The sequence below is a fragment of the Ixodes scapularis genome, unplaced genomic scaffold (assembly GCF_016920785.2).
Source record: "Ixodes scapularis isolate PalLabHiFi unplaced genomic scaffold, ASM1692078v2 PGA_scaffold1__304_contigs__length_218370807, whole genome shotgun sequence".
Lineage (NCBI taxonomy): Eukaryota > Metazoa > Arthropoda > Arachnida > Ixodida > Ixodidae > Ixodes > Ixodes scapularis.
The window spans coordinates 16749565-16775882 of record NW_024609846.1 but is presented as its reverse complement, the minus strand read 5'-3'; the positions used below and the strand labels follow the sequence as shown (position 1 = coordinate 16775882).

The 26318-nt window shown below is 43.9% G+C and overlaps 1 protein-coding gene across 1 annotated transcript in view; it reads right to left on the bottom strand.

The window, feature by feature from the left end:
* Window positions 1-25645, bottom strand: part of LOC115309198 (serine protease 33-like) — a 39096-nt gene extending 13451 nt beyond the window's left edge. The window contains exons 1-6 of the mRNA XM_040223537.2: window positions 25573-25645; window positions 25003-25183; window positions 7896-8025; window positions 5825-5960; window positions 3068-3181; window positions 714-904 (exon numbers count right to left, since the gene is read on the bottom strand). Coding sequence (XP_040079471.1) covers window positions 714-904; window positions 3068-3181; window positions 5825-5960; window positions 7896-8025; window positions 25003-25183; window positions 25573-25645 — 825 coding nt within the window. The remainder of the gene's footprint in view (window positions 1-713; window positions 905-3067; window positions 3182-5824; window positions 5961-7895; window positions 8026-25002; window positions 25184-25572) is intronic.
* Window positions 25646-26318: the final 673 nt, after the last annotated feature.

Genomic DNA, 26318 nt, shown 5'->3' with positions numbered 1-26318 from the left:
TTCGCGGTATGGTAGCGCAAAGTGGCTCCCATTCCGAACTGATATTTACCCCGTGTTTGCTGTCGTTTTGTGGCCAATGAAGTACCATGCCGGGTTAGTGTTTAATCGTGCAGCAAATGCAATGAGAGCCGCTCTGGCAGCCCGCTGCATGCAGCCTATCTAGACCATGCTTTAGTGGCGCCCTTTTGCGCCGTCAACAGGGAGTGTGGCAGGCGTGAGCGCTCGATGAGCTCACTACCCCTCCACTAGTTCGCGACCACTCAAGCAACCAAGGACGTCATAAGGGAAGTTATTTTTTACTTGTTTTGGTAATTTTAATTTGCCTATAACGTTTAAAATAAAAGGAATTTTGAGAAAAGAAAAGTTTCACTAAGTTACTACGTTCAGTGCGCACAGGTTCGGTGCAAATTAAAAACCAATAAAGAAGTCTTTGCGGGGCCCCTTTAATAGCTGTCGCTAGAAAATGTTGCATTCGGAGTGTTTCCAGTACCGGGAGTGCAGGCACCGCGAGTGCCTGCACTCCTTGGGCTGCCAGATATTTTTTTAGGGCCGTTCAGCGCCCGCGAACAGTTACGTAATATATTGAGATTGACTGCGGAGATTTTGAATCGGAATGTTTTTAAATGCCTCCAGAACGAATATCGTTTTTTTTTTCATACTTGCCTTATTGTAACTTAATTGTGCATATGGTACTAATAAATGCTTGTCCTCACCATGCATACAGATCCAAAGTCGTGCATAGCGCAAACGATGTTTCCATGAAGGGACGTGTCGTTATACAGCTTATCGCATTCTTCATTTGGGATTAACTGAACTCGGGCTTCTTGGAGCATATCCGGAATTGCATTTTTTGCCGGGTACCCTGGCGTCGCATCATCGTACTCGTAAGAATACTCTGTTGTCTCTGAAATATAAAATCACATGGAGGCCGAACGATTAAGATGACCATAATACATTCTTTGTAATTCAAACTGAATTTAGGATTTGTGAAAAAATTTCTAAATAAGCACAATCTTGCTCGTGTGATCTTTATGATTTCAGTAGAATTTCATAAAAAAATTAAAAAGTGCGAGGACGTTTTTAATGCGAAATTGAGCTTAGTATAGCTGTATTTTCTCTCCAGCTGAAATAGTTTAACGTTTATGGTATGAGGGAATCTTAACGATATTAATTCCCTGGAGGAGGAAAGCAAGTAGGACAATGGGCATACATAAATCTCCAAACACAGCTAAGGGACTTGTACGCGGCTAAAATATTCACCTGGTCATGGTTTGAAGAGCGCTGCACTGGAATTGGAGACGTGCCTGGTTCGATACAAGGGCAAAGGGAATGTTTGCAGTCGTGCACCAGTAGCTGTGTTTGGAGAATTGTGTTTTTTTAGGAATTATAATCGTTATTCTTGTCCAGCTCGCTTGCGCCTTTGCATTATTTACATTATCATCAAAAATAATTTTTTTTAGTTATTTTAGAGAGCATACTTCTTGGACGTCGCTGAAAACAAGGTGCGCGGGTTTAAATTCCTGGAAATTAAATGATGAGATGATGTGAGTTGCAATGCTGGAACAGACTTCGCAACGTGTTGAAGGCGAGTTTAGCCATTACAGCCGCGCTTTTGAGTTTTCAAATTAAAGTTGTACTAGTGAGCTATACTGTTAGTATTATATTGCTTCAGGCAGTGTATCCCTATATCTACAGGTATTTGCTAGCACCAAGAATATCGCGGAATCAGACTCGTATTGATACTAAAAATGCCAGTATAGGGAGAGTGGAATAGCTAGTGAAGATAAAATTATAAGCGTATTAGATGTTTGAAGCGTTTATGTCCCAGAAGCATTGATCCAAATGGATACGGGAGCCTAAGCTGTTAGGCGCTTTTATAGCAAGCTAATATACCGCAGCAATATTCTTAAGCGGACACTGACACCCCAAAGGTCGTATTTTTTGTTGTTGTTGTTTGAAACGATAAAACTTGTAGCCATAGGCAAAAAAAAAAAAAAATACCACAACGCAAAAAAAAAAAAAAAAATCCACAAGCGCGCGTTTTTTTTGCCGCCTTTTCTCGTTCTTTTTTCAGCTCCTCGTAGCTTCTTATTTGTTACGCCAAAAAATATGACATTTAGAAGCTTCGTAAGCGACACGTCGTCCTGTCTATTTTCTGTCCCTTCTACGCTTTGAGGCTTCTTCTCTACCCCAGTCTCAGGTTATCTCAACATGGTCAATATTCACCAGCTTGCCTGCACCCTTACGATTTTTTCTTAATAACGACATTCGCAAAACATGTTTTCTAAAGCAATCGCGACCGCAATACGGCCCTTGTTTTTGCAATACCGAAAATTGGATCCCGGAGTAACGTCGACTCCTGGCTTTTTATCCTCCCTCGGAAAACATGGCGGCGCTGGCGGCGCACGGCAGATATAGCAGTGAGGATGATCGGTGAGAAGCGAATCGGACGAAGTTCCCTTTTTTAGGTGCCCTATGACCTCTCAGACTTTGAAAAGGAAATCGTCAAACGGTCAAAACAACTAGTTTTGGTATCTGTTTACTCTAGTTTCGGTTGTGACTTCGCCGGGGTGGCATTACACGCCAATCCGGTGCAACGTGGCCCCTCACGTTGCTGACAAAAGTCCACTGCGCGTCCTCTTCGACCTCACACCGTTTCAAAGAAATTGAGATCGCTGAAATGGCCCTAAAATAACTTCAAACTCAAAAGTAAAGCGTCGGCTGCTTAAAGCAGCAGGCGGCGGTCACGGAGAAGAGCGTTTGATGGCGGGACGCGGGCTAATACGACAATTTGGGTCGGGATGGTTTTGAGGCGTGAGAGAAACTCGAGGTGCAGGACGACTCAATCTTTGACGTCGCTGCACTGGCTCGGATTGCGCGGGAACTTCAAATTGGGGTTTGGGCAATTGTTTTTTTTTTTTTACTTCGCAAACACTAAGTTCCCAAGTATCCAAATTTGAGGATAATGTCAAGGCATTGTTTTTAATCGTTTCGGATTATAAAGAAAATACTATTTTGACCTGTTAGTGCCCCTTTAAGCACATCTGAGTGCATGAGTATACCCCACCTTCAGTTACTTCTTGTGTATTCATTTCGGAGTTCGAGTTTACTGTCGTCGAGTCTTCTTCGACATCAAACCGGTACTCATCTTCAGACCAAGACTGGTTATTCCACATGACCGCTGCAAAAAGTAAAAAAAGAAAAGAAGAGAGATTGATTAATGTAGCTGTATTCTGTAGGTGCTAGTATTTAGGAGTGCATTAACATCATATGATTACAGCAAACTGTTGCGAGTGTAGCCCCAGGTAATACATACGTATAATTATAAACTATAATATTAATCGAATTCATCAAGGCATTCGAAAAACAGTGTGCCGTGGACGTATACAGAGCGAAGACGATTTTATAGGTGTTTAGCACCATACATCTCACTTGCTATCTTGAGGTTTGATACACACGGTGAGGACATTAGAACGCACAATATAACGACAATGTATTTATGCATTTTTTGAACCAATACACACGTTTTTTGTAACAGTTTTGCAAATTTGGTTCTTTCATCGCGGCGTTGGCCAGTGTGGAGTGTCACGAATAAAAGTTATTGAGAGCAGCAAGCGAGAGATCACTTTTGTTATGAACTTAATGCCTTCCCATCAAAACTGCTCTTCACAATGTCATGCTAATTTTACCAGTGAGCAACAAACTCTTAAAATTACGTGTTGTTTGTTTTGTTGATATTTTATAAAAGAGGATAATTTCTACGCGATTCACGCGCATGCCGAAATCATTCTCCCAAATTAACTGCCTTGCGCTTTCTGATAAAATACAGTGTTTTTATTTATCTGCTTATTTGAATAACAAAACCATAAATTACTTTGACAGGAATTCAGTTGCCTCAACTTTGATTTGCTGCAAAAATCTGATTTTGTTTTTGGACACTAAGGCAGCTGACGCGAACACGTCATATATACTAAATCTATAGTCGGGTATAATTCCTAAAACGATCTTTCAAACTGTAGTTTCTTACGAACTTTGCGAACGACGAAAACGGCCTTCTTTTGTGCGCCATTTTGCCTGACCAAGGCGCCCCCTATAGTTCTCTCGAATCCGAATACTGCAGCGCCGCAACGCATCATCACAGGAGTCGTTAAAATATATTAGAATTTCGCAAAAAATGCCTTTGGCACGAAGACACGAAAACAGAAGCATGAATAAACTCGAGTATCAGGGAAAGGCAAACCGTATGTTATCTCGCAACACATAGGAAAGCGAGTACTATTTGCGTGCGTTTAACAGGTAAAGCAAACACATTATTACAAATTATTGACGCTATGCTACTGTGTATCCGATTTCATTCTTGAACTATTGGTGGAATGAAGGATTATTTGAATCATCGATCACGTACAACGTTCACATTTTTAACTTTGCAATCTTGATCGGACATTTGCGAAATAATGTATGATTATACTCCGTCTCATCCTACGGTGGACTAAAGCCCAGTGCTACATGCCGCCGAGTCTAACGTCGAGCCTGGTTAAAGGCACGTGGTATATTTCCTCCGTCGTACGCATCAGTGCGCCAAGACGCCTCAAGCGGAGGCAAGTTTATCGTCTGCTTATCGAGCCCAAGCGGTGGCTCTGTTTGTTTACTACTACTGAAGACTACTGAAGGGACTAAATACCATGCTGGATGGGATGTGGCCAAGAAAACCCGAGATCAGAAAAAGTGGCCATTAAGAAATGAAGATGAGTCGGATCGAGTGTTCGACACGGGCGCGCATGTACGGACAACGTGCGGAAGCTAGATACGGTTCCGGGTACGTACAGAAAGATTGGATTGGCTAATCGACTTTATGTCAGTGTCGCCTGCGCACCCTCCAACTTGTCCAAACAGTTTACATGTTTACGAAATATTGCATGAATGTTTAAAGACTGAATAGCGTGTACCTTTACTTCACCAACATAAAATTCCGCCCTATCACAACAGAGAACCATTTGCGAAAAATTAGTGCTCCTCGTACTCTGCGCATCCAAATTTCTCCCGCGCACACTTTTGCAATACGGATGGGCGCTTTTCTGGGGTAGTGCTTCGCCCGACGGCCTTCGGGCCCTAGTTCACTGTAGGGTGAGACGGAGTATAGTACCGAATCTACACTTATTGATTTTTGTTTTGTTTGAGTGCATGTTATACCGCAACATTAACCAAAGGCAGTTTTGACAAAAATACCCTGGCCTAAGTGAAAGTTGCTGATGTTCTCGTAGTAGCCTATATAAAAAAAAAAAAAAATTGTGAAGCTTTTCTGAGCAGGTGCGTTCCGTAAAAAAGACTTTCAGTGTAGTATTCGCCAAAGGACCACACTTGGTACTACAAGTTCAATATTTATATTTTAAGGGGAAAGAGGTACATGGTGGCATTCTCAAACGTCCAGCACTATTTCACAGTTTATACGTCATCTGAAAATACAATTAGGGTCATCATGTATAATGATGTATTCTGAATAAACGACAATATTTCAGTAAACCACACAGTAATTAGCCTATAGCCGGAAGTATGAAAATACATCATTTGGGAGTTCATTAATAAGGATTAAAAACAACAGTCCCAAAAATAAAGGTTTCTGTTTTTTGTTTTCAAGAGTAAACTGGCAACCCCAGTATAAATACCTAGGGTGGCATCAACTGTTCGTAATTTTTTCCCGTTAATTATAACTACACGCAAGCCGCTTGACTCGTGTTGACAGACAGAAAATTTTAAAATATACCTTCTGTTTTTTATGTTATTAGCCTTGGGTGTTTTGAATGACAAATTTATTAGTTACTCTTACGTTCAGTGAATCCCCATCCAGCAACATACATGGGAACGTCACAATCCGGATTGTCATTGGTGTCGGGCAGACAAACTGTTTTAATGGCTTCTGAACATTCCACAGGATTTTGCAATGTTATGATGGCAATGTCATACTGAAAAAATAAATAAAAAGGTGACGTACAGCGGTTTATTATAATTCTAAATTGAGTGAAAACGATATTATAATCTTTCAGATTAGTATCGTGCGATACTTAAAGAAAAATTGAATCGTTAACCGTGTGCATGAACTAATCTGTGACGTTCAAAATATTAGTAGCGTTAATTGATGTTTTCTGGAGGACGATAAAACATAAATATCGTGAATTTATAAATGGAATAAGATGCAGACGTTTTCCAAAATTCCTATATATCTCTAAAAATAAAGGAACCGCGTGCGATTTATGAAACAAATCTAATTTTATTTATTATCTTGTGTCGCATTTATTCAAATTCCACGAGAGAAGGGAGGAGTAAAGGATAAAAAAAATTTCGTACTTCTTAGTTTCGTATAATTGATGGCTACCAAGCACTATTTGAGTGATTGAGAAGTGTAAAGTACGAAATAAAGTTTCACACAATACATTAAAACAGTCATAACACATTGTACCTTGCAGATTTTTATCATGAAGGCAACATATTTCAGTACATACACTCATGATATTAATTGTTAGATTGTCTCTTATTTCGCGAGCTACGCAAACAAAATAAATTATTTACTTTCGGCAACAACGTGTCGTGGTACGCTAAACACCCTTCGTTGCGGAAGAAAAGAATTCTCGCCAGTAGTTAAGCTACTGATGTTAAGTTTGGCAAGCTTAGATAAGGGTCGTCAAACCATTTACCAAACTTATTTTGACAGAATATTTGTTTGAACGCTTTTGTTAAGTGCATGGATAGAATACTCGATAGGGTAATGCAATAAGTCCTCAACTCGCGTAATTAAATAAGTCTCATGTGGTTGCTTGGTAAAATATCATAATATATTCGTCATGAAAATGTTCCCATAATTTTTACCCAACGAATTAGATCGTAATATCAGATTTTATTTAACCGAAAGGGCTTTCGGCTTTCGTTGGACGGCGTGATATCCTCAAAGTATAAAGGGCGCAGTAAAACTTTGGTGGCAAATGCAATGGGGGGCCCCCCCTCACTGAAGATTCATCATAACGCTGGTTAACACCCTTGCGTTTTTATGCAACCAAATGCGTTGTGTAGACTTGCGTCCTCTTGTGACGACATAACACGCTGCCTCGTAGTCTGACGTCATCTACGAGGTGGCACAGAAACTGCATTTAACTAGAGTGAAGGTTTTGCAATATTTGCGATATCAATTGTTTCTTCTATATGTTAGGAATGGTCATTAACCACATTGTTAAACGTTTCTTAAGCCCATGGTGGAAAAAATGCACAAGAAGAGGAAGTGTACGAACATTTTAAATGGTTCAAAGTTACGCGATTGATGACGTCAGAAGGCGAGTAGCCAGGGGGTTTTCCGGCGTCAAAACACCCCCGGAAACTTTATTTTCAGCTTCCAGCGCAACCTGGTTAAGGCAGGTTGCTCATAGAACTGGCAACGTTGCCCGCTGCAGCAGAGATACGAAATGCTTTATTTAATGGAAAACCGAACTCGCTTATATAATCCTTCTCTAAATGAGGCACTCAAATGTCCATACAGGTTTCAATTATTCTGTTCTAGCCTTTTGGACATTCTTTGAGTTGTTAGAAAACTTGATTTTTTAGTCTTCCCTTTATGTGTAACAGTACAAAAGCATTTCATAACAATATATGCTGTCAGCACACTGATCATCCAGAAAGTGCATGATGTATGTAGTGTTGACGAGCAAAAATTGTAATTGAGACAAATATATAGTATATGCTGCAAGAGGCAGAACATTTAGATAATTATTTTGAAGTTTTTTTTTTGTTTTATTAAGAAATATTAACTGAGTAGTTCAATTAAATTATTCAAGCTTGATAACTATTAATTTCTATTCTCAACATCTTGGTAAGGAAACAATGTTCTTTAGAGCGTCCATGCGGTCACTTGCCTCGTGTTTGCCTTGCATATATTGAGGGTATATGCAGATGGTTTCGATTTGTTCCTTCCTTTCTTCTTTTTCTGTTTCGTTCCTTGAATAGCTGCCGATCAAAACTGTAAATGATTCCTTGGATGTGTTCCTGTAAGTTGATTATACGCGACATTACTATTTCTGTGTTTACTCTCTACTTTGAACAAACGTTATATAAACACGACCTGAGACCTAGTGCGTCCTGCTGGTTGATATTATTCACTAAACGGAGCTTCAGCACGAGTGTTTGAAGAATACTACATAGTGCTCTGCCGAAGACCCACGCGTTGCATATAGTTACACTTATTTCATACAAGTCTCCGCCGAAATCGCGGCCTCTAATTTTAAGGCATGGAATGCTCTCCAACGATACGACCTACTTTCAGACATTTGTCAGTCGGTCCTTGTAGCCACATTACTGTGTAATATATACATGGTGTTTGTTTTAAGTTTTACAGATGCGTTTAATAAAAAGCCGTGAAAGTATACTTACGCGGTTTGTGAAGGTGAGTTATACGGTCAAAGGACATATATAGGTGGATAATCGTAACAATCAGTAGGCTAATCATGTATAATTTGTTAATGAACCTTTTAATTAGTGACAATAGAGATATGTCTCCAATTAGAAACTTGCGAAGCATCATCGGATTCAGCTTTATTAACTCTTGTTCGGGCAATAAAAGACAGGTGCAGCATTTTACGGCGTTCTGAAGAAACGCTCAATTTAGATGCGTTTCTAGGTTTCGGGTTCTAATAGGAGCACATCTTTGCACAAGCGGTCATGGTCCCCGATGGCCGCGACAAGAAGCCACTCTCTCGCCTCCCTTGTGGAGTGGAGGCGAGGGGGTGGCGCACGTGTTGCGCGTCTCGGCCACTGTGGCGCGATAGGCGCACCGCCCCGCTTTATCTGTATTGGCCATATCCGAGCGACGCCGCGACGCGCGGTAGGGACGAAGGGACGCCAGTACCGGTGGCTATGATACTGCCGCGCGGCGCCAGTTTTCATCGCTCATGTGCCCCCTGTTTAATGGACGCTGTACTCGGTGATGCGAGGTATGAGTTTGTGATGGCGTACATGATTGGTGTTGTGGTGCTTTCACAAACATTCGAGGAGCATCTCGTGTACCTTCCCATCATACTCGAACGGATGTGTCAGGCCGGCCTTACACTGTTAGCAAGTCCCGTGTATTTAGTGAATATTTGGGGTAAAAGACACGCCATTTACAGAAATTACCATACATTTACACGTTGAGTAATGGATAATTCGTTCAAAAATCGTGCGAGGTTCTAACAAACGTGTTTTGGTTCGGTCATACATGCGTTGCCGTGTAGCCGACCTCGAAAACACGCATCACCCCAGGCGACGACCGCAGCATTGCCGGCTATCGATGCACCGGAATGCTTGGGGACACACCTAGAAAGGACCGTCGAGAAAAATGCCGCGGGAAGAAACATCCCAAGCAGCACCAGAAAGTGAATTTCGATCGGCCGACGGTTGGCCAGTGTCTGGACAGCTTGGCCACTTAAAGTGCTTGGCCACCGGAGACATAAACAAGGCCGGCAAGGGTCCGGCCACAAACTAGCTGTTTTTAGCTTGTCCGCCGGAGACATAAACACTGCCGGCAAGCGCCTGGCCAGAAGTGCTCATTTTCAGCTTGGACGACGGAGACATAAACACGGCCGGCAAGTGTTCGGCCAGCAGTGGTGATTTTCAGCTTGGCCGCCGGGGACATAAACACGGTCGGCAAGTGTTTGGCCAGCAGTGGTGATTTTGAGCTTGGCCGCCGGGGACATAGACACGCCCGGCAAGTGTTTGGCCACAAGTGCTGATTTTCAGCTTGGCCGCCGGAGACATAAACACGGCCGGCAAGTGTTTGGCCAGTAGTGCTGGTTTTCAGCTTGGCCGCCGGAAACATAAACACGGCCGGCAAGTGTTTGGCCAGCAGTGCTGATTTTCAGCTTGGCCGCCGGAGACATAAACACGGCCGGCAAGTGTTTGGCCACCTGTGCTGATTTCCACCTTGGCCGCCGGAAACATAAACACGGCCGGCGAGTGTTTGGCCAGAAGTGCTGATTCTCAGCTTGGCCGCCGTGGACATAAACATGGCCGACAAGTGTTCTGCCAAAAGTGCTGATTTTCAGTTTCGCCGCAGGGACACCCATAATCTAAACTTTCATCGCGTTGACGAAGCTTTGTTATAACGACGGGCAGCGAGAGAAGCATCACGAGCGAGTGGTTGGCAGAATATTAGTGCGTGCATCGCGCGAACACTGTTAGCGCAAGCAAACGATCACCGTTTTATTCAGTTTTTTTTTCGTTAGACATGAAAGGCTATTGTCTTAACTAGCACTGTCGTGTGATATGTTCATTTGGAACATTATACTAGAAGTGGGAAAATATTGTGCCCGTCGTTGTTCTATGAAAATAAAATACGAAAGCAGCGCCGACGTCATCTTCGCGTTAACTATACCGCTCTGTCGCCGCGCGGCACTCTTAGTGCGAATGCCACATCCGCGATTTTTCGGTTACCGCTCTACATATTTACTTCCCAACTGCACTCGAAGAAAAAAAAGTTGTAGTCGGGTGCATCGGGCGCAGATGCTCCCCTTTCCTGGAAGACGCACCCACCGTTACCCAGCCAGTGTACCTGTATACCGACCATAAGCCCCCTTCTCTACCTTAAAAACCTATAGGTGTATCCATGCACTCAGCTTAGTAAACCGCCACGCTAGCCATGCACCCCGATCAGCTTGTGCTTGAATCGGATGAGATTGGATATTTCAGACTTTGTGTTTTGGAAGAGCCTAAACAAGACGTCTCTCATATATTGATTAAACTTAAGCTAGTCTCAGTAATGTTTCATATAGGTGCTAGGATACTGATTTCCTGAGCCAAGGAAAGCTAAAAGCTTCGGTTAAAACCGCAACGGAAATGTTATAAATCGAGCCACACGTAAAAGAAAAAGAAAATGAACATCTCGACCTAGATGTGCAGAACGCTGGTTTTGTTGTTAACAACGTGATTGTTGGCGGGTGGTGGGTAAGGCCGTGACGCTATTGACGCTATCGTGGTGATTGACGCCAGTGATGCTCGGCCGTACTACACAGTAAAAGTTTTTACACATTTAAGGGTGTAAAATGGGTGTTGTAGCAACTCACACCCTCGGCTACACCTTTTTAACAACCTAAAACTAGGAATACAACCTCATAATTTTACCGAAAAAGGTGCTGTTTCGTGTTACACCCTACATTTAGTGAAGAATGTGAGAAGGGTGTAGAAGAGGGTGCTAAATAAATAATGTGAAATGGTTTTGGAAAGCTTATATATGGCTCTGTACATAATGTACAGATAAGATTTCTGCTTGAAAAGCAACAGTTGTTAGCAGTCTAGTTTCTTATAATGTCAGTTGTAATTCATGCAAATAGCTGATAATTAAGTGCCTCTTTTGCATACAATTTTTATGTTTGAAAACAAAATTTTATATATGAGTTCATATTTAATTTTCTTACAAATCACTCCATGCTCAGAAATCGGAAAGTAGGGTGAAATGCTCTATACTAGCATTTTTTTACAAATATTGATTGATGGAAGTGTGCAGTAAGAAAATCAGTTAGTCTCGAGTTTATATCTGGCAACATGAAATCAAAATATTGTGAAAATGTTTGACAAATATTCATGACATGCTGCGCTAGAACCTGTCTCATGACCATGTCAACCCGAGTAAAATATTCATTTGAGAATATGGTGACATGCACAAAAACTCACACACATAAAGACGCAAATCCCATAATAAACCAGGCCGAGACATCCCATAAAAAATGGCCTATGGTCGTCTATGGGAAATTCAATGGGAGGCTATCACCCCCTGTAGCTTCGCATGGTCGGCCTTAAAAATTTATAGATACAGCTACAGCCAGCTATAGAAAAGTTTAGGGCCCTGTGTCTAAAGTCTCAGGGCTATGTTTCATTAACAACAACAACAATAATAATAATAATAATCAATAAGTTAGTGTTTTAACAGTGTCCAGGGACATCCGATTGCTCTTGCGGGCGCAGTGCAATAGAACGAACAAACAGACGCTTGCGCGCTCGCAGTCGCACACATACACGCGCGCTCGCAGTCGCACACATACACGCGCGCACGCACGTACACACGCATGCACACGCGCAAACCCACGCCCGCGCGCAGACGCACACGCACGCACAACCGGAAACGCACACGCGCATGCACGTGGACGCATCCACACGCGTGCGCACAAACACAAGCACGCGCCTGCACACACGCACACGCAAACAATTACGACGAAGGAAGCGTTGCTTGAGTTAGTTTCGGTTTCGGTTTACACAAAAAAGAAAAAACCTAAAGTTTAAATAAAACCTAAGATTTACTCACTTTTTGTAATGTTTTGCATTATTATTTTAGTGAAATTCTTATTGTTACTAATATAATTTATTTCGCTTAGTATAGTTCTAAAAAAATAGCAATAAATAAAAAGGAAAAGAGACTCTTGAAGACTGCGCAAGACCATCGCTATCGCAATCAGCTTCCGTTGGGCTCGTTTGAATGGTCGTTGAAGTTCCAGAAGCTTCGGAAATCTCCTTTTTTTTTACGTTTTAGCCGTTTTAGTGGATATTTTAAATATCTTCCTTACGAATACCGTGTTCAAGAATAACAATCGATGACTGAGAGCTGGCAGACGCTGCGTCTTGGCAACGCCCGTAAGTTCAGAACCGCCCATGCACGACTCGTGCAAACGCCGGTTAGCAACTTTCTTTTGTTTCTGCGAAGTGGGCTGCTGTTTCAAACTTTGTCGTGTACCGTGTGCTTGCTAAGCTATGCTTGATTCTAACTATGCTTCTGCCCTGTGTTATTTCGTTATTTGAAAAGGGCGTATCTTCTTCAAAACCTGTGGCTCGCTCCGCAGTGTGAGAAAGATTCCCGCGCGGCGGAACCTTGAGCATGTTCTTTGCGCCGTTGTGCGGCGCTCGTCCGACGACGCTTGTGCGGAGCGTTCAAGTGCCGTCTGACGGCAGTTCAAGCATTCAGTCGCCGTCCCAAAGTGTTAATCACAGGTCATGCTAGTTCTGACATCTTGTCCTAACAACCGCTCGCCACCGATTTGTTTCATACAGCGGGAGCAATAAAAACGTTAGAAGAGCGAGCATGCAGCATGATTTTTTGCATAAGCTAATGCCTGTGCGTAGAGACGCGCGGTCGCTTCGTCATTATTCCGAGAGTAAAAGCGCTAAAAAGAACGGGCAAACAACGTCCTGTGTTGTTTGTTTCTTTTACTTGTCCGTTGTTTTTAGAGGTTTCACCCTCGGAAATTAGGTTGCACATTTGCACACACGATTGTGTGATGCAAAAAATAAAAGGAGTTTAGATGTCACGTTTTTTAGTAGTGGCGAAAGCCCTTACAAAAATCAGAGCAGCTAGAAAAAACAAAAACATGAAAAAAGGACGAAAAAATTAAAGGGGCTCTCCGGAACTTTCTGTGATCGTCTGTTTATGTTGTTATATTGCTTAGTAGGTGCAAGTTAATATGTATACAAAGTTTTAGATTACAAAACCGTTTATTAAGCAGGTGGCAGAAGAAATATATCGGGACTATTTTCTCTTGGAAGACGATCCCCCATTCCCTGCCCATCGCTAAAACTTGACCAATGGAAATGCTGCATCTCGCGGTGAATGCGAACGTTATTATTGCAACACTTTTTAAGCTTGTTGTAAATTAGAGTTTGAGAAAAACGTAAACTGATTGTGGTGCGGGAAACATAGTCCGCAATTATCGCTCTAATACCAGCGAACTATGTTTTCTCCCCGCAAGCTTGTTGCTAGTGGGCGATGCGTCGGCGCGTCGGCTCGTCTGCTTCCCGGGGCGTCTGCAGGCGTGCGTTTGCGGGACACATGTTCCTCCTTTCCGTGGATCCCGACTCCGAAGCCAGCTTTGCGATCCTTGCACGTCAACGAGTCAAACTTTTCCTTCTCATCTGTGGAATGCGACTGCGTATTGCAGTAGCAGCGCGACGGTGCGGTGCGACGAACGACGACTGCCGAGCACAAAGTCCGGGCCCCTTGACGACGGTCCGCGCGTGTTCAAGAGATTCCTCCGCGGGTCGGCGGTCGGCCGTGTTGGAGACGTGCAGTGACGCCGGAATCCTTCGCTTGCTATTGGCTGACGCGTAAAGAGATGCCCCTCCCGTTTTCCGGGCTCATCTCAGAAAGGGAGGCGTGCCGTGGACTGTGATAGCAATTTTAGTAGAGAAATCCGCCGCGCATGACCGTAATTTTATGATTTTTAGGATCCTTAGGGCCTGTAGATTGAGTTACCGCCATAAATAGAACATCGCATAACGATCCGGAGGGCCCCTTTAACTAATGTCAAACCTGAATATTTGATGGAGTTCAAAGACTACCACCGTACCAACTCGCCTGGTTATTCTTTCTGTCAAAGAATAATAGCCAATAGTAATAAACAAATAAATGCCAACTATTAATTGGTTACAAAGACGTAATTGGTGCAGTGCAGCCCTACGCTACTCTACTCTTTTGATGATATCAGGTAATGTGTAAATGTATAGGGCAGTTCATAGCAACCATTTATGTCCGACCCATTATATTGAGTTTTTCTTTATATAAAAGTTATATGAAAAAAAGTGCTCTTCCTAAATTAAGCCGCACCACTGAATGTACAATAGCGTGTAACGTTTATGTATGTTCTCAGCGAAAGAAAAGGATGCATTAAAAAAAGGCCAATCATTTTGTTTCCTCTCTGTTAGAGCTTCTTTCACGTACACGCAAAATGTGGGTGTCTACGTCTAAAAGAGGGGAATTGACATTTCCTGCAGGGCTGGAAGGTCTGACTCAGTTTGGCTAGCAGCTTGAAACCTATGGGAACCTGGGGAACTGAACCACAAGAGTGAGAGTGACACCCGCCTTGCACTTCCTGAGCGATGGCACCATGAGGAAGGGGGAGCTGCCCTAAAGTGAATGCAATAGCAGATGGGTCGTTCCAGTGAACCCCTATACAGATGATACCAAGTAGAAAATTATTAATGAATGTGTTATTAAAAACATGGAATGTGAATGGCACGGACAAGAAGGAGGAGATCAACACAGCGCTGTGTTGTGTTCAGATCCTCTGTTCCCATAATCTTCATGATTTCTTTTCAACAATTGGCTACTAACTAGTCCAATCATCACCACTAGTCAATAAAAGTATGCTGCTATTTATTACTATGCATTAACACTGTGCTTGCAGTTGAATCGTACAGTCATTTATTAATGGTCAAAAACAAAAAGGAGGGTGCAAGCTAGCTAAACAGGCTAAACACATAATTTATTAAAGACGGGTTCTCTGAAGGATGACACAAACGCAGAGAAGTATCAAACATAGCTGAGTATTAATGGGCAAAAAATGAATAGGCGACCCAAAAAAGAAAACGCAGGAGAAGACATGAAGTCAGTTTTTACAATTCCTCTTCTGCTTGCCACCACTTTACAAAGGGAATTCCTTCCTGGGCCTTACAACGTTTTACTGTTCACAACCCCTGACATACCCAAGGACAGTAAACATAAAAAAGCAACCTACTAACATTTGGGTAAATGTGGTTGAACAAACAACAGGGAATGCCTTGAGCTTTCAACCTAGGAAATAAAAAATTGCACAACATCAAGATTAAAAAAAAAAAAAAAAAGAGACGGACGCATCACACCTGTTTCTAACAATAATATAGGCCAAGAAGCTTCTTCCACTCAATGGCAAAACACTGGGAAGGCACTAATATAATTCTAGGTTTCATCATTGTTAGTGATTCTTTCAGTATATCCTTGTGGTCACTCTCTTTAGTCAAAATTGTTTCATCATCGTCATTCATTAAATCATCATCACAGTTGTGTTGTTTAAAGGGGTACGGAAACAAAAATCGAAATATTCAAGTTTCGTTTGGAAGGGAATCAAGTATGAGGGACAATAACCGTAAATGATAATCGCACGTTTGTATTTTGAACGGCTGGCTATATTTTGCGTTCCAGACGGTGCACTCCAGCAAGCGCTGGAAGAGAAGCGAACGGAGAGCGCGATGCGTCAGGGGATATCCGGCGCAAACAAAAGCAGAAAGAAAAGATTCCCCGCGTTCGTGGAGTAGCAAGGCAGGCGTGGTTATCAGCTTTGCCCTTGGTGGCGCTGGCAGCGTTGTGGTGGTGTCAATAGCGTCAGCGCGTTACAGCCGAGCCGTTCGAAGTACCCGTGGCGTGACGAGCGTGTGGCTGGCCCACGTGGGCTGGCCCAAGGAGCACGTAGCTTCCACAACACTGTCAGCTTAGGGCTCAACGGGATGGGGAAAGCAACTTTTGTTCGAGTTTTAAGCGACGGGCTAATCTTCTAGGGGGAGAATGGCTGTTTCCGGTTGCACGAACGAGGGTCCGAGAATGAGGGGAGTCCTTTTTTTCCGTCTTCTTGGACCGTTTGGTACAATGCGCGATTTGTGAGTTGAGCCAGATGCGCGTAGGAGACAAGTGATAAGCGAAGCGTGGGTTGCCTGCAATCCCCTGAGACAAACAAAACATGTCACTTGATCTCCAAACAGGAAAGCTTTACATGCTTCGTTTGTGGCAGACCATGATGTTCACAATGGTTCAGCCGTGCAGTGCGATGCTTGGGGCCACTGCTTGCTCACTTAGAGTTCGAGAAAGAGGCGTGCCGTAGCACTTCCCAATTGCCCACGGGGTTATGATGTGGCCTGCAAGGAGCTCTTTTGTATTACTTCATGAAGTGAGTTGTGTTTAGTGTGACTCATTATTTCTTTATCACATGCCTCGTATGTGGTGATGTGGCAATCCCTCTAAGTGAAAAAAGTGTAAATGTGTTCAGTAAACATGATAAGCTGTAAATCATGTAATAATAATATAAGAATATGCAATACCATATATGATTTTTGTACAATTTACAAGTTCTGTTATGTGTATTGGACACATTCCAATGAAATGTTCACTGGGGTCTATACTTCATTTCACCCTTCGTCCGAGCGCGGCGGACGCTACCAGCCAATCCAGCGTCGGGAGAGCGTCATGTGACCTTGTACTCCACATAACCAAAACGTCGCATGATACTCCCCCAGCGACAGATTGGCTGGGGTGGCCCAGCATCCACTGGGCCACCCCAGCAGGTGCCCATTTCATGCCAAGCACCCTTTACCAAGGGTGTTAGCAAGCACCCTTTATGAAGGGTGCTTGCCTGAACGCCATAAGGGTGTTAGCCCAGGGACCAACTGATTTACACCCTTAAATGTGTAAACACTTTTACTGTGTACTCAAGGCTTCTCTTTCCCATTAGTGCCAGTAAGCTTGTGTAAACTGAAAAATATTGTAACTGAAGAGTAGAGAGTTTTAGTAGATCGCTCTTATGACTCCGATAACGATACCCGATACTCCGCCACCGCCTCCCTTGCGCATGCATAGTATCGTTATCGGGGCTATCGGAGGTATCGGAACGATCTACTAAAACTCTCCATTGTTGCACTGTCCCTTCACCTAAAGTTACTTCTTTTTATTTGTTTTTACTGCTGCACTACCGGGGGATCTTAATGGTGGGACAACATACCATCCCTGAACCCACGACGACTGGAATGGTGGTCGCAACCAGCGTCGTAAGACTTAGTACTCACAAAGGTCCAATAAATATTGAGCAGACTTGCAGCAGCTTCGCGTGTCATTACTATGTAAAAGTTTCTGGGGTTGAGTTCTCAAACTTGACCTCCCGAAACTCTTGACAGTCTTCTGAGGAACAGCCCAATTTTCTGGCAGTCTGTGATAAATTATGTATTAAGTGTATAACTACAGCCACTTTTGGCCAGTGACTGGCCGGAAGTCAATGGCTAGTGGCTGGCCAAACGTGAATGGCCAGTGGCTGGCCGAAAATGACTGGCCAAAGCTGAATGGCCATTCTCTGGCCTAAAGTGAATGGCCAGCCACTGGACAAAGGTGAATGGCCAGTCACTGGCCTAAAGTGAATAGCCAGTCACTGGCCTAAAGTGAATGGCCAGCGACTGGCATCAAGTGAATGGCAAGTCACCAGACGAGGACGAAAACACTGCTATTGCCGAGCACTTTGGCCAAGCTTGGGCCATCGAAAATCTGGTTGGCCATAGTACACTTGCCAGCGATGGCCCATTCACAACGTGCTGCTTGGGATGTCTCGGAGACAGATATGCATCAAAAGCAATTACGCCATGTAGCGAGACGGGGCGAACCCCGCGCTTACCGCGCTCGCTGCCATTGCTGCCATTGATTCTGGTCTATGGCAATGAGGCTTCCCTCTCGTCGCCCATGTTTGTGTTTGTTTTAGGGGTCTTGACAATAGTTTATTTCACAACACCAATTAAGTTTTGGGTCTAATGCTCGTTCTAAACAGTTAAAATGGATATAAAAAGCGTGTCCTCGATCTCAACACTTGACATTGCAGTTGGTTTCGTTTTGGCTTCAACCCTTCAACTGCAAGCGAAGGTGCCGCCGCTTCCGCTGCACCCTCCTTAGGAAGCTAGAGGCGGTCTGCTTTCGTTGTTTTTGTTTGTTCGGAGAAAATCTGGCAACAACGCACGTTTAATATGGCGCAGGTATTGTTTTGGTTTGTCGGGACGCGAGAAGCTCGTCGGTTTGCAAGCACATGTTGCGAAGACGTGACCGGAGAAGTGCCCCTGTGATGTCCCCGGAAGACGGAAAGTATCAATTGTAATCGTCGAATGTGCTTTGAAAGTGAGGGGAGTCACAGGGTCCACGAGTGCGCAACCACAAGGTAAAGTTCACGACAGCGCTGCGTTGACTTCGGCGATCTCGTTCTGTTTGGTGCAACACGGCGATGCGAAAAAAAGCTGAAACGTTCGTGGTGTGTGGTGCGGTGCTCGGAGGAAGAAACCCACACTAACACGGAGCGCAAATTGGTTGTTGTAGAAATGAGGTTCAACGGGTTCAGTCCCGTCGTCATCGGCTGATCCGGTTCAGCTGGTCCGGGAGGGCGCAGCGAAGGTTTTAAAAGTAAATCTTCCTTCGTTCCGTTTCAAACTGGAAGTATCCCGACACATACCGTGAGTAAGAAGCAGCGGGCGTTTTCAACAAAATTACGTTGTTTTAATTGAATAATGGACTCCGGATTGTTGTCCTAAATCTGCCGTCTTTACGCTTCGTGTTGGACTGCGTTTACACAGTGACGTGTTTGCACAGCGACGCACACCGCTCGAGTGGAGGATTCGGTCCTGCAAAAGACCGGTTATACTGAAATTCAGGGAGACTTAAGTCACCACCGATATTTTCCTGTAAATCACGTGCAAGTTTGTTGCGCTCATCATGCGGTGTGAATAATTTAGGGCTAGATTTCCTACCTGACCACAGATGCATGAACTGACACAATTTTTTACGAAGCGAGCGTAGTGTTTTTTCGTTATTTTGGGAAGAGGCGTTGGTGCATTTATTATAGTACAATCATTTGAGAGTTGAGAAATTGGAGAGAGCAAGCAAGCTTTCCCAACTTTGTCTCTTCCTCTCTGGCATTAACCTGTTTCAGTTTCAGTAGGCATATCTACTAGCATGTACAGACTGCTCTAATGCAGGTAAAAGACGGGTAAAGCTTAGGACGGTGCGGACTCCGTGTTTCGCGCTTTTCGCAAGGTGACGGGGTAAACGCTTTTGCGAGGTATGCGGAATATGCAAGCAATTTTGTTATGCCCTTCGTTTGCGTCTCTCCAGCAAAACGAATAAGATGATCTACAAAGGCGCAGTCAAAAGCCAAGATTTACGATAGCAGTGCATTTGCTTCGGTGGTCCGTGTAGTTGTATTTCACCCTGCTCTCTGCAATACCGTGTCATGACGAACAGCTGGAACGGTCACTGTTTTTGCTGGCCTCCAGGTTGACAGACAGTTTTGGAACTAACGCGTTACTTGTAACGACTTTACTGGTAATGCGTTGCTTTTTTGACTAACGCACTAACGTACTCGTTACAATTTCAAGTGACTAACGAGTAAAGTAATGTCGTAATTATTTTACGGTATCTCCTATGAAATTACGTTACCCGTTACTCGTTTTTTTTATTAAAAATGACCGCATAATTATTTTGAAAACAAAATCATTTTTATTTTGCACAACAAAGCTATGTCTAAACGGCGTCATTTCAAACTTTTTGGGAAGAGTTCCCACGACCGGGCCCAAAAGGCGCGAGATTATCGCCGCGCGGAATCACTAAGCGTCCCCTGTGCAGTCTTTGTAGAGAAGCTGCTAAAATCACCGTCGCCGCACTATGAAGGAGCAGCCGTCTCTCTGGAAAGACATCCGTTCAGATTGCTACAGTCTGCCACCGCTCAAAGGATTTTGCCTTAGCGTTCTTAGCTACTCTAGCTGCATGGTCACATTCTCGTTCTGTCAACAACAGAAAAGATAAACTCCCAGTTTAGGAGCGTTGACGTTTCACGCTTTGAACCAAAATAAGTGGCGAGGTTATCGCAGCATTGAACGGCGACTGTCACCAGAAAGAAGTCACTATCTTTTTGAATCCCAGCTCTGCCGCCGTGGTACAAAGTTGCGGTATTTCGCTGGAGAACGACTCCCGTTCAGTAGGTCGCCTCTCACTAAATCCTCTGGGCATCCTTTCTCCCATAGCGCCTCAGAGATTAGACGAAAGACTGCATCACCACCACAGACGGCACCTTCTTTGTATCGTAGTTCGTCAGACATAAATACCGTAGTTTTCCACTAGAAGGCATATCCCCAACTTTTTGGCATTGAAAGAACGAATTATCTATTGCTGGACGTTGCGCCCGCCTTTTCCTTATCGCAGTTCCTGGCTGTGTTTGCGAAGGCTACCGTACCTTTCATCTAGAGAGACACATTCGCAGCAGTGACAGTGAAGGCAATCGTCTGCTTAGCCCTTACTTTGCTGCGGCTGCCGGTATTAAAAATAAGAAAAAGGTGTTCGGCCGTGAAAGAGAAACTTAGGTTAAAGAGCTTATAAACGATAGGCACCTTGTTTTGTCATATACGCACGTAAAGGTACTACGAGTACGCATGTGATTCTAACCAAAGCACGGCTGGCGCTATACTTCGTTTTAAATCACTCCCAATCATATTTGGTTATAATAAGCGATCGGTGTCCTCTTTTTGTTGCTTGTGTAGCATAAACCGACCGTTACTAAAACCGGCTTGGCGATTGTTTGTCAGCAGTCCATATACTGAACAGTTGTCTCTGTAATGTAACGTCCGCCTCTAATCAACAAGGCCGTTTTAGAATGCTTGTTATAAATGCCACTTTTACTGCCATCTCCCACTCACTTTTCGTGCCAGATGGCAATGACCACCGAAACTCCGTTACTATGGCCCGGGCTAAGTGCTGTGTTTGAACTAAGGTGAACGAACTCAGACAATTTGGTGTTTGCATGTGTAGTCTGTATTCCGAAACTCGAACTGCTGAGCCCACCAGGTACGTCGAACTCTAATATGAAAAAGCATATTAAGGTAAGTTATTCTTCAATGGAACTTGCTTTTTTACGGGAAAAAGTAAGTTCCATTCTTCAATGAAACTTACTTTTTTTACGTGAAAATGTCGGGGTTAAGTTTTGGTAAGCAAAAGAACGCACCCTCCTTTAGAAATTGTTTTGTTAATCGCATAGGTTTTCAACTATATCTAACAGTGTTCATTAATGTAAGCTAGCGAAAACACTTCGAAAACGGCTTAATTGAGTTTACTTGTATATTTCAGAAGGAGGGTAAATAAGTCATTTCAGCTATATATGAACACGCCTATTTGATATTTGTTTAAACTTGCGATTTATATAAACAGTTTTTTCTGTCCTAATTTGTGATGCGATTTTTTAAGTTATTATTTCGTTGTACCACACCACTGATAACTAGAAATTAACAGGGGTGCTTCGCATCAGTCCTAATTTGTTTCTTATTTTCCGCCAGTTCTTCCATTCGCAGAAGCTATCAGAGATCTAGGTGCGTTCAAAGAAACGAAAGACCGAGACTACAACCGACTTTCCCGACGCGACTTTGCTGAAGTAGATGAAGATCGAACGTATGCATCAAGTTCCCGTTTCTCAAAAACGGTTCGACAAACTTGTGGCGACGTTTTTGGTTGAGACGCTATACAGCCGCATACTGACAGTCATACAGTAATAGCTGTAATATGCTAACAGTGAATCACAAGACGGGTAGCAGAAAGAGAATTTCCACAAACTAGACACTGATCTCTGGGGCTAACAGTATTGAAAAATAGTTAATGTTTTTTACAATTATCGCAAAACAAAATCTCTGCTCTGTTTTGCGTAAAAGCCTCAGGATTTGGTGCGGTCGCGTGTCTAGTGGTCAAAATTGTACAACATGGCGCCAGCAAGGGGGGTGGGGGGGGTTCTTTTTTGCCTGGTGAACGGCCATAGCAGATCATTGAGAAGGGGAGGGGCTGAGCCAAAGCCGTTCAGCTTTGACGCCGCCTCTCGCCCACCTCACCCTTCCTGCTTTTGTCGTGCCAACATCGTGCCAACAGTTTTGACCGTTTGGACCGCTAGGAGAGAAAAGTGGACACAGTGGAAAACGGGCTCCAGGGCTGCGTAGGAAATGTGGTGAATCTTTTTTCGCGCCAATGTGCTGTGAATCGATTGCAGTTCAGTCTAGAATTATGTGTGTTCGAGGAAATCAGCGATGGTCGCAAAATCCTTTTCCGTGGCCGCGTCGATGCGACGTTAAGCGCAAGAGGTCTCGCTTAAACGAACTGGGCCTATCTGCTGGGCCGGTAGGTTGGTTTTTGGGGCCTTAACTGGGTACGCGGCCTTTACTGGTTCGCAGCAGCAGTTGTGGGGTCCAAGAAGATGTTTATCACACGAGGCACCTGGTTAGAGGGGCGAAGGCACTCCCCCGAGGCAAATGAGGCAGCGACGAACTTGGCCCGAGGAAGCGACGTGTGACGAGGACGACGAAGTGACAATCCGGCTGACCCAGGGAGCAGGGCCAAGATTGGAGATGGCCGCAGGGCTAGCTGCCTACAGACTGTGAATTGCTCCAGCTTTCTTGGCTCTCGTATGCGGGAGTCTCTGGCAGACGTCCATTTCGAGACTCGGGAGCAGCGGGATGGGCCGTAGTGTATCAACTTTACTTCCAAAGGGTTTATTTGGGATTGTGCTCTGCTACGCCTGCATTTGGAGTTTGGTGTTTATATCGAAACTACGCTGTCATGTTTTATTTACCTTTCACGTTTGGTCGCGCGTTGTGTGATCAATATCCGTACGATGTGTCGCGCTTCACCTCATGAAATTCTGTTCATTTCTCAGTTCTTCATCCTGGTTGCAATGGTGGTTGCAAATAAATATATACAAAAATATTATGTTAATTTTAATAAACCGCGGTGGTCGCGGGCGGTCTTGGTTAAGAGGTAGCGTCATCTATCAATACGAGCGCCAAGCGGGACCCACCACCGCACTTGGTCGTCTGCGTCGCCGCCCGTCGTTGACCCTGGCGAGTTTCTTGGCCCTATATTTTACAAAACGAGAGCTATGCTATGCTGTAATTTTACAAGAAAAAATCGACCTGTGAACTACACCTTGGACGAAAGGTTTAGATTGCTACGTGCAGGCATCGATTTTTACGGTCCAATTAAGATCAAGCTTGGTGGCTTGGGACTTCAAGAGCAAATATATGGTGTGGACACCACGCGCGCCGCAGCTGCCAGATGTAGCCCTCTGCTCGTCTTGGTTGCCGTGCGGCGCCGCCAGATAACTCTTCGATATGCGGCTAATGAAAGCTAATGGTAGCCCGTCGCGAACCTGGTCTCATATGGTTCTTTGTTGGAGACACGCTCTTTCATAAAGTCGTTTTCTGGATGCTCCACGGTACGTAGAACTTGACACTTGGGCTACGCGTGTTCCTTGGAGATTGCTTGACTCTCGTTTTCAGCCTCAACTACGGCGCCGGAAACGCGTCTCCGACTAGGGTGCAAAAAAGTAGTTCCCCGATTTCCGCCCGATGACGGCATAGCAGTCTGTTGCTGTCGCCTGTCTCGATCTTGGCAGTGTCCCAGCAGGTGTGGTGTATATGGCAAACGCCTGTCCTGCTGCAGGTCGCTCTCCAGTGTGACAGTTCTTGGAAACTTCGGCAGCAGGGAGTTCGGACGCCGTGGTGACAGCGACATTCGCGTTCGCTTGTGGTTTTTACCAGCATTTGTACGACCAACCGCGAGGATCGCGACATCCGACAGAATGACACTCCGGGAAATATGGCACCATTTTTCGCCATTTCGGGACCGCTTTTGATGTACGGGCAGGATAGGACGCTAAACACACCAGTCGGAGACGCGTTTCAGGCACCCAACCTCAAAGGCAGCAATATCAGTTTTACAAACGCGATGAAGCGGAGAGATATCTGGCGCGGTGTTCGAGACAGAGTTCGTCAAGATCATTGCAGACGCCCTGTGCGGGAAGAGCGCGTGCCTTGGGAACGAGACAAATTGTCTCCCTTTCTTTCTTCCTTAATTGCGCCATATGGACGGCGGAACCGCTGTTGGCTGAAGTCACTCGGGAACACGCAAGCAAAACTTTATCTGCGTGATCGCGTCCACGCGTTCGCCGTGCTGCATGTCTTCACATAGAGTATAGATATATATATATCAGGGTGTCAAACCGGAACCGAACTGAACCAAAAACCGGAACCGAACCGGTATTTTTTCCGGAACTGAACCCGAACCCGAACCGTTATATTGTTATCGCGATGAGCCCGAACCGGAACTGAACCGGAAAAAAAATAACGGTTACCGGCTCATGTCAAAACGGTTCGGCCACGCGCTGTTGACAATGAATGTGCTATCAATGCCATGTGTCTTTTAAGTGCCGTCAACTGACACACACCCTCGATTACATATTTTTCTTCTCCACTCAGTCTTAGGAATATAATGTTTTCCCAGTCAGATGTACGTTGTCTATAACGGATTGAAAGGGATATTTAATTCTGATATGATCTGATATGATTTTTATACCTAAATGAACTATTTTAGGCTGCTTTGGGATTTATTCAGTGAGAACCTTACAGAATAATATATCTAAAATTGCTTACGTTAGACAGTGAGCACTCGTTAGCACATGTTGGGTGGTTATCAGGGCTCCACCGCAATGGTGTCTGCCATCATGTAAAATTTCAACCATCCATGGCCAAGCGCCAAGAGTTGCGTTTGTGCCGTTCAAAATGCGTTCGCTTATCACAGAGTCTGGCGTTGTTGTAACAAGTCCACAGTTCTCTGAACGAAAGGGATTTGAAGCATCTTATTGGTAATGGTTACGTGGATTTAGTGTGAGCTCATTCTTTGTAGAAAAAGAATAGGCGATCAATACATTTAATTGGGCTCCGGGATGTAAAACAAAAAGCTAGCCGGATTTAAAAAAAAAAGTCTCTATTCATTGCTAAGTAGAGAAAATAATTTTGAATCGAACTCGCTCGTAAGATGCTTAAATGGAAATATGGTTTACATTATAGATCACAACAAACTCCACTTTAAATACGTCGAATATTGCAAATTAAGCATAATGTAGCTGTATAATCTTGAACTTTACAATGGTTTCCATCCTCCTAGTTGTGAAAACGCTCCAGATCTCAGATACAGTTCATTAACGCATGTGAGATACTTACCGGTTAAGCGAGGAAAAGATGCAGAGTTGTGTGTTAAGTAGAAGATTACCAAAACCAATATGTATGTTTTCATTTTACGACTTCTCTCGTGAGGAGCGTGGCTCGATGTACGCTTCGAACTCTGCTTTATCTTTCAACGGATTTTTTTTCTTCTGTTTTAATATTGTTAAATGTGTTTTCGCACTTCCTTCCGGACAGCGTTTGTTGACCCAAGGCAGGTGCAAAGAACTAGAAAATAAACACTGCGGTGAACATGAAACAATTAGAAAGCGCCAAATGGATTAATGGAAGGGAAATACACAAGCAGTAGAAGCTCACCGACTACGCAATCTACCTCGTCAAGATGCTTGCGACGTATCTAGCTGTTGCGAAATTTCGACAACCCAAAACACTATTCCAACTTCCTCCTGCTACCAAACCATGAGATTAGCATATCTTAAGAACGAAATGAAGAAGACAATGCCTCGTTGACGTGTTCTCTTAATGGGAACTTAATTGATTTGACCGATTGTCAACTTGCATCTGTAATGTTTAGAAAATAAATGCTTTGGTTTCTAACCATTTTTCAAAACTGGGACTTAAATCCACGTGAATGTGAATGTTCGCACGGGCAACCCGAAACTGACTTTAATATGCTTTTGTGCAAAGAAGGGAAGTATGCCCCCAAAAAATGGATGAAACTTTTAATAAGCGTTTGATCCATAGTTATCGTTTCACAAATATATTTTTTCTTTAGCCCATGTAGC